Source organism: Raphanus sativus, unplaced genomic scaffold (genome assembly GCF_000801105.2).
Source record: "Raphanus sativus cultivar WK10039 unplaced genomic scaffold, ASM80110v3 Scaffold4147, whole genome shotgun sequence".
In the NCBI taxonomy this organism is placed as follows: domain Eukaryota; kingdom Viridiplantae; phylum Streptophyta; class Magnoliopsida; order Brassicales; family Brassicaceae; genus Raphanus; species Raphanus sativus.
In genome coordinates, this window is record NW_026619449.1 from 1 (window position 1) to 8,266 (window position 8,266).

At 36.0% G+C, this 8,266-nt stretch overlaps 2 protein-coding genes across 2 annotated transcripts; both read right to left on the reverse strand.

Annotated features, from left to right (window-relative positions):
- Nucleotides 1-577: 577 nt before the first annotated feature.
- On the reverse strand, nucleotides 578-3,958 carry LOC130507192 (telomere repeat-binding protein 5-like). Its single transcript, XM_057001907.1, has 10 exons — nucleotides 3,799-3,958; nucleotides 3,268-3,395; nucleotides 2,477-3,170; nucleotides 2,216-2,380; nucleotides 2,063-2,128; nucleotides 1,899-1,978; nucleotides 1,576-1,820; nucleotides 1,224-1,490; nucleotides 1,074-1,137; nucleotides 578-979 (listed from the first exon to the last, which is right to left on the reverse strand). Exons 2-10 carry the CDS (start codon nucleotides 3,346-3,348, stop codon nucleotides 800-802), a joined length of 1,842 nt encoding a protein of 613 aa, XP_056857887.1. The 5' UTR covers nucleotides 3,349-3,395; nucleotides 3,799-3,958; the 3' UTR covers nucleotides 578-799.
- Nucleotides 3,959-4,555: 597 nt separating this feature from the next.
- Nucleotides 4,556-7,863, reverse strand: LOC108843021 (leucine-rich repeat receptor-like serine/threonine-protein kinase At2g14510; the record flags this gene model as incomplete). The annotated part of the gene is made up of 12 exons (XM_057001908.1): nucleotides 4,556-5,042; nucleotides 5,139-5,331; nucleotides 5,440-5,505; nucleotides 5,597-5,723; nucleotides 5,812-6,008; nucleotides 6,086-6,237; nucleotides 6,329-6,406; nucleotides 6,473-6,547; nucleotides 6,732-6,803; nucleotides 6,901-7,045; nucleotides 7,138-7,616; nucleotides 7,721-7,863. Coding segments are annotated over 12 exons (2,142 nt in total), but the record flags the coding sequence as incomplete, so codon positions are not given.
- Between the last annotated feature and the right edge of the window lie 403 nt (nucleotides 7,864-8,266).

Consider the following 8,266-nt stretch of genomic DNA (forward strand, 5'->3'; position numbering starts at 1 on the left):
GTCGTATATACATAATATTACCTCAATTGTTGTTGACGATGCTATGATTTTCTATTATATTGCTCCATTTAAAAACCCCTTCAAAAAGTGATGAAGTATACGGAAACTATGAATCAAAGAGAGAAAAGAACGCAAATTATATATAGAAGATAAAACAGTTATGTAAATGACAGAAAACCTTAGAACGTGATAGTAGTGATCTTAGAGAATATAGAGATTTTTTCTTTGCAGTTTAAATCGTAAGATTTTCTTTTGTTAGTCAAAGTTTTAATTTTCACCTTTGCTTTTTACATTTGTCTAACTGCCTGTTTCCATTATTTTATTTTATTAATTTTATTTTTGATTATCCACATGTCAGAATTCTATTGGTGAGACGACTTGTGCTTTAGTATACATGGATGACCTGATCAACATATTTCACTTTATCCACATGCAAATTGCATATCTATCGACCAACAAGTTATGATGATATACGAGGCATTTGTTGATAAATTCACAAGTTTGAATAGAAACACTCTTTGTGCAAGTTCCTCAGACGAAACACCTTAAAGGTCTAGCTAACATTTGCAAGGCAACAAAAGGAATAAACATGTTATTATAACCAATCACTGTGACAATTACATTAGACTTCACATATCTTCATCTCTATTCACTTCTGCACCACATTCCATTCCTTTTTTTCCTTACACAATGAATATTTTCAAATACATAACATAACAAATAAACAAAAAAGTATATATGAAAGAAAAAAAATATCAGCTTCATTTTCACGCCGCGGAGATAACATTTTGTTCCCAGTCTATAGACCAAGACTTGTCTCGAGCTTATGAGGTCCCTCTAGCAACTGTTGTTTCCCCTGTTGCTGGGACCAGTAGGCATGAGCCATCAGTACCCGGTCTAAGAGCTCCTGGGGAACAGGCTCACCTCTCCTTTGTTGAGGCGATATTCTTGCTGTGTGCACCAACGTCTTCCATTTGTCCTATCATTCACATATATAATAACTTCTTTGGCACGCAACATACCTCATTTACAGACTGAGCGTTAAAAGGATATATATATTTTTTTTTTATTACCTTCAAATCGACATAAGTCCGGTGCTTTGCGTTATCAAAAGCTCGTAGCTTAACATCACGCCACCTGCAAATAGATGCATACATCAATATTATCTCTTTCTTGGACCATTAGGACTTTTATTTTTGGTGTAACATTAACAAATCAGTAACCTTCCGGTCCCAAGTCTCTCCACAGCTTGAACAAGGACCTCAACTTCTGCAACAGAGAAAGGTCGACGGATTCTGCGCTGAGCCACCTCAGATCGCTTAGGTTTCCGAGGTGGGACTACGTTTAAAGCCTGAGCATGCAGAGGAGCAACAGGAATCAAGGCTCTGGAGTAGACGGGTTTACCCCTATTTGATGCAGAGGGTTTGGAGTCAAGGTCACTATCTACAGAGTTACTAGGTTTAGCATGTTTCCCTAGTGATGGGAGACACCTAATGAACAAACAAACACATTGGGAAAATGATTTTTTTTTCCTACACCAAAGAAGGAAAAATTGATATTTGAAGTAAAACTGACCTTGTTAGAGTGTGATGAGGTACATTACATGGACGCACAAAATCAGAATCTTCAGGAGACAGCTGTTTTTTGGATTGTGGAGGATTGGGCTCAAGACAAAAGCCTAAGGTATCTGAAAGAGTGTCTAGAGAGATTCCACTCTGAAGAAGCATTTTATTGTCGTCTCTAACTTTTTTTCCATGAACAAGAACTCCTATGCGTAGTCCACCTTCAAGTATAGTGGTCACAGCTTCCAAGACTGTCCTCTAGCGGAAGATAAGTACATTCTCATTATTTTCCACAATTATGAGTGACTCTTTTTCTAAGCTTAAAAATGTTCAAACCTTTAGCGAACCAACGGTAGCAGTCTCTGGAATATCAATGAAAATCTCAGGAACTCTAAATGACTTGATTCCAAATTTCACTAACCACAACAAAGAAATATCAACAAAGTCAATACAAAACTCTTGAGTGATAGAAACAAGAAAAACCTTAATTAAAAACATACCGTGAGAATCTCGTGATTGTAAAGGGGGTTGCTTCTGACAAGCTATGGTTGACATAAAAGCTGAAGCTGCAAAAAAAAAAAAAAAAGCTCAAAGTCAATCATCATGATGTAGTTTTGAGGATGAAGCTTTAAACTACTAGCTTCTGGTTATACCCTTTCGAGGTGAACCAGAAAGGCCTTCATTTCTAACTGCTGCTTCTGATTGTGAGGCTGTATAACCATCAAAGTATCTTCTTTTCTTGATTGGATATCTCCTCTCTGATCTTAAGCTTTTGAAACAATGTTTCTTGCTGTAGTAACCAGGCTTCAAGTCCAAGTCTAAAACATTCNCACCAAAAAAAAAAAAACATATAGGTAAACCCATAAAAATGGAAAAAAGAATATATGTCGTCTAGTCCATATATATGCTCTCACCTGTATCAGTTACCGTTGTCTCTTTCTGCTTTGAAGAGACTTTACAATACTTTGAAGCCAAAACTTTCTTTATTCTTCTGTCTCCTATTCGAAGAGTTGACCTAAATGTTTTCGTTGCGTAACGTGCTGAGAAGTTTTCGCCATCACCATTGAGTAACTCTATATCATCAGAGCACACCGAACGAGGGATTGGTTTCTTGAAGTCACTACCTATATGATGCTTATTCTCAGCTATAACATCCCTTGATAACTCTGGTTCACAATTATTTATTAGCCTCTTATGCATTGATGATGATATCTTATCATTAGTCTCTGACCTAAAACGAACACTCTGACCTAATTCTTGAGTGCCAAGCTTCTCCGAGGAATCAGAAGTTATACCAGAGGTAGATCCAAAATGAAAATCTTTGGGAGGAGTTGGAGATCTTTGAGACTTTGGAAGGATCTCAGAGACAAAGAATCTCCTTTCAGCATTATTGTTATGAATGTGATCACAGTTAGTCTCTTCTACCACTGTTTGATGGCCACCGTAATTCGGTTCTGTCTTAACAGCACAATGATCTTCTTCATTGGTATCCCCTATGGCGTTGTTACTTGAGGAAGAAGAATGCCCACCACTTTCAAGCAGAAGGTTACCAGCTACTGCTGCCAGCAAATCGAAGGAAGATATTTGATTCTTCTTGAAAGCACTCTTCTAGCAAAACCAGAAACACACATATCAGAGGGGAAGAACCTACATTGCAACATAAAAAAAAATGTTGGAAACAGACAAAGTTTATGAATCTATTTACTCTTGGTGATCTTGTAGCTCGAGGTGTAGGAGGCACCTCATAGCCATTGAATCCATAGTCGAGCCTCTTCTGAAACACCATGATTTCAAGAACAAATTACATTCAACAAAAGCAAGACAAGAAGACCCCTGCAGAAAGATAAATTAGGTTAAATTATTAATGCCTTAGAATATTCCAACAGATTCTGTAAGACATTATATTTCCGGTTTCAGAGGATATTTTGTAAAACCTCGCTAGAACCCAAGCCATTGAAGTTTCTATTAACCAAGATCTAATGCTTCATTCATTTGATGTTATAAGAAAAAAACAGAGGCATGGTTCAGACAGAAATTTCTATAACCAAAAAAAAAACAATTAGAATACATTTTCACGAAAACAAAACACATTTCAGGTTCTGAGAAACGAAATTCAACATGGATCCCGTCCAAAAGATCCATTTTTGTTGTTGTATGCTCTAGAAACAAGTATCGCTCATTACACTAAAAACGCAATCTAAATAGCATATCCAAGAAAACAATAAAGATTTCTCACCTTTTTCTCTGAAAAAACAAGGCAGTCAAAATCTCTAACGAGAAGCACAACGAAAGGTATAAGGAAAGGCTTTTCTCTATTTGTTGTTGCTGTCGAAGTTCTGTGAAAAGGAAAAACCCCTTTTGGTTTGTGTGGAAACAAAAGAAATAGTACGGGACGTAACAAAGGGCTTAAACCCACTGGTCTTATACCAGTAACATCGGGACGTGTCTGAAGAGCGAATAACAGGCTATTACCAGTAAAACCCCCTCCATTACCCCCTGAAGACTTGTTCTTCCTCTTTCTTGGGTGACCCACCACTGTCTCACGAACTTCCTTTACCTTCGGACACGTGGTGTCTCTGTCGGATCGTGCGTCTTTTTAACCACACACAAACTTCGACAAAAACGTTCAGTCACAAAAGCCATTGTAAATGTTTTTCTTTAGTCCAATCCATGTCATTCTCTTTTTTTTTTTATTGTTTCAGTTTCATATATTTTCTATTTTATTAGACTACTTCATTGAAATGAGAGCCTAGGCCCAAAACAAGGAAACGAGGGGTTTTGAGTGGGTAAGGAAGTGTTTAATAGACTTAGGCCCAATATTTAGAATGGATAGCCCAACCAGGTTCGTGAAATATTAGTTACAGACGAGGGTATATATTGAAACTGCTACACTCCGGTGGATTTAAATCATCCTTAGAATGGCTTCCGGCAATGATGAATTTCAAACAATGGATTCAATAGTATAACATGAAGCTTTTTTACATAATATTCACATTACAGACTTAAATGCAACCTGTGGAGATCGAGTACCTTTCAAAGAAGGAAAAAACAAATAGATGAAAAGATTAACGAGCTGAAGGAGTGTCACTGACACTGGCGAAGCTTATGCTATGTCCCGTGGACTTGGATGAATTTGCATTTTGGCTCCTTCTTTTACTTAGGTTCTCATATACTTCCAAACACTCATTTAGTTCATGAGCAACCCTTGTCATGTTTGGTCTCTCTGTGGAAGAAGGGTTAATGCATGACACTGCTAATTCCACAGCTTTCCAAGATGAACCTGTGTCATATTCTCGTTGGAGTTTCGGATCCATAATACTTTCAATATCACCATTTGCCAGCATAGACTTGGCCCATTCCACTATGTAAGAATTTTCACGTGATTGGTCAATCACCGGTTGGCCAGTGATAATCTCCAGTAACACAATCCCAAAACTGTAAACATCACTCTTCTCCGTTAACCAATTCTTTTGATAGTATCTGCAAGAAAATACTCTGAAGATGTTAGATTTTTTTGTATTATTTATTAAACACTAAATAAACATCTCTTAAACTACAATGTGAACTAGAATTTACTCGGGATCAAGATATCCAATAGTTCCAGCAACGTTTGTTGTTGATATATGATTTTTACTTCCCACAAGGAAAGATCTCGAAAGTCCAAAATCGGCAAGTTTGGCTTCAAAATGTTGTCCTAACAATATATTTGTACTTTTCACATCTCTATGAACCATTGGCGGCTTACATCCAATATGCAAATATTCAATTCCTAGTACAATGAAAACCCCATATGTTAGCTACTTATCATTAAAAAGAGTTGAAAAGGAATATGAATATACAAAAATATAACAATTGGAACTAACAAAAATTGACAAACCTAGAGCAGACTCAATAGCTATTTTAAGTCTACTCCGCCAGTTTAAAACAGAGCCATCACGTTCTCCTGCCAAAATTCACCATATAGTTTTAAAACCCCTTTGATTTAGAAGAGGTAACTAACTCAGTTTGTTTTCAAAATAATTTAAATAGTTTACCTGAGAGATGTTCCTTTAAGTTCCCATTTTCCATGAACTCGTAGATTAGAGCTAAGTCATTCCCTTCATCACAATATCCGATGAGGCTAACTAGATTTACGTGGTGAACTCTTAAAAGTAGTTCAACCTAAAAATCAAGAATATAAAAGGGTAAATGATTCATGAAGTCATGATTTCCTGAAAATTTAGGGAAAGGTTTTAGTGTGATTAAGTACTTCTGTTTTGAATTCCTTATAGCCTTGAGTTGATGACTGAGAGAGAACTTTGACGGCTACTTGTTGATTATTTAGAAAACCCTGACAAACAACACCGAAGCCTCCTTTGCCAAGAACAACTTGAAAGTGATTAGTCATATTTTTGACCTCTGAATATGTAAATCTTCTGTTTTTCAATTCTAGTGATGGACGTTTAACTGCAAAAAAAAAATAAAAATTGAAGGATCCATGAGTTTTCATACTTTCACAATGGATCATATATTTTTCTAACTACCTTTACAGGTTGATGGCTTTTTCCTTTTGAAAATGAAGACTAGGACCACAACAGCAATGATAATGGCCACAAAAGAAAGAGATGCACCAACAACAGCCGCCATGGGGAATTTTTTTTTGCATGATTTACATGTCCTTAGATATCCATCAAGACTAAGGAATAAAACATTGTTGAAGACATAGGTATTGAAACAAAGTGGATGATACATAACATAAAGAGATAATCTGAAATAAGAAACCTTACGTTAGCTTTAGTCCTTCTTTTTCCCTATCAAGCAGGGCTTGAGGAATGCGGCCACTAAATTTATTTCCACTTAAGTTTCTGTGGATAATGAGGTCATTAGGAATTGATATCACAAAAAAATGTTGTGCTTTTCAGAAAACTTACAAGACCACCAATGATTTCAATATCTTGGCTAGAAATTCAGGCACTTCTCCAGTCAAGTTGTTTCTCGATAAGTCCCTGAAATTGTTAAGATAAAATGTGAAGTATTTGGTTTCCTCGTAAGAGTATAGCCAGTTTTGGTTTCTGGTTCAAAAATACTATGGGAAAAAAGGCCCATGACTCTTTGGTCATCAAAATAAATAAATTGTGAACCTATTTCTCGAATATGTTTTCTTATATGGAATCATGGAGATACACGTACAATTCTTGAAGTTGAGTAAGATTTTGTATCATAGGCGGTATATCTCCACTTAATCCACTTGAAGACAAATCTCTGTTCACCATGGATCCGAGACATGCATGTCACATAAGAAATTTTGAATTGCTTGATTATGTTTTGATGATAAGAATGGGGTTTAAATTGTTCTTACAATGCTACGATTCTTGGTGGTGTGGACACATCTATAACGTTGCAGCGTAAACCAGACCACAAGAACTGTTTAGGAACACATGGATCACCCTGCCAGCTGATTTTGTTCAATCCATAAGTATCACGGATATTCTTCATAGCACTCACTGGAATACATAATAAAAGAACAACAAGGATTAACATGTGTCACAACGTACGTATTAGTATGTCTCCTATTGAAAAAAATACAGCTACGCACCGTCATCTTGATTCGTCTCTGATTGTGGAAACTCAATGACCTGGAAAATCTCTAAAGCATTCATCAAGGGTGAAAGAGTCGACTTTCGAGTTCTTGAGAGTTGCACACGACACAACCCTCCCTCGCATTTCAGAGGCACTCTGTTAAACAAAACCTCTACTTCGAACTTCATAGGACTATAAGGATCGAATTCCACTTTACCATTCGCGATAATGTCAAATTCCCTGGTATCGTTATTTCTCACTTTTTGGATGTCAGCCATATAGAGGTAGGCATAAGTCTCGTCGTCAGAAGTGTCCAAAGTCCAAGAAAAGGTCATTGGTTCACTGGCATTAGCGGGTACGGCAGCAGTCTTAATGACATCTTGTGGCGGGTTATAGTCTTTATGAGAATCAACAACGTCTAGGGTTGTGTTTATCTGCGTCCATTCTACTGGCAATACTGAAGACCAAGCACGATCATAGACGTCTTCAGGGTAACTGCCATAGTCAAGTATAAATACTTTAGTTAGCAATGAGCAAAAAATGACATAATCGTGATGAAAAAAAGAAAAAAAAAGACTATTTTGGCTAAGTTGACATACCGTACACCCTTTTCCGAATTGCTGAAATAGATTCGGTCCACATACTTCAAGGAACCAGTTCGAGTAATATAAGTATCATATGGTAAGGGTCTTAATTCCAGGGCTGATATTAGTGGTGTGCTTGTCCCTGTCTTAACAAGACACTAGATCTTGACCCGCCCAACCGGGCAGGTATTTATTTTATGTTATTAGTTTTTTATTTATAAATGATATATTTGTAATATTTAAACATAAATTTAGATTGAAAATTAACATTTTTAGTTATAATAAAAATTAAAAGTTTAAAAAAATATTTTGATATAAATTTTAAATTCCTAATTAAAATAATATAGAGATGGATCATATTTTTTTCCAATTCCAAAATCTTAGCATTCTTAATAACAAATAAAACAATTTATAAATACATAAAATATATAAACATATTTGAAATTAAAATAAATTTGTTATAAAAAAATCTTACGTCATTGTTGTTTATTTCTATAGTTTGACCCGTGGCCGTATAAATATTTGCTTTCACTTCAATTTTTTTCTTTGTTCTAATGATAA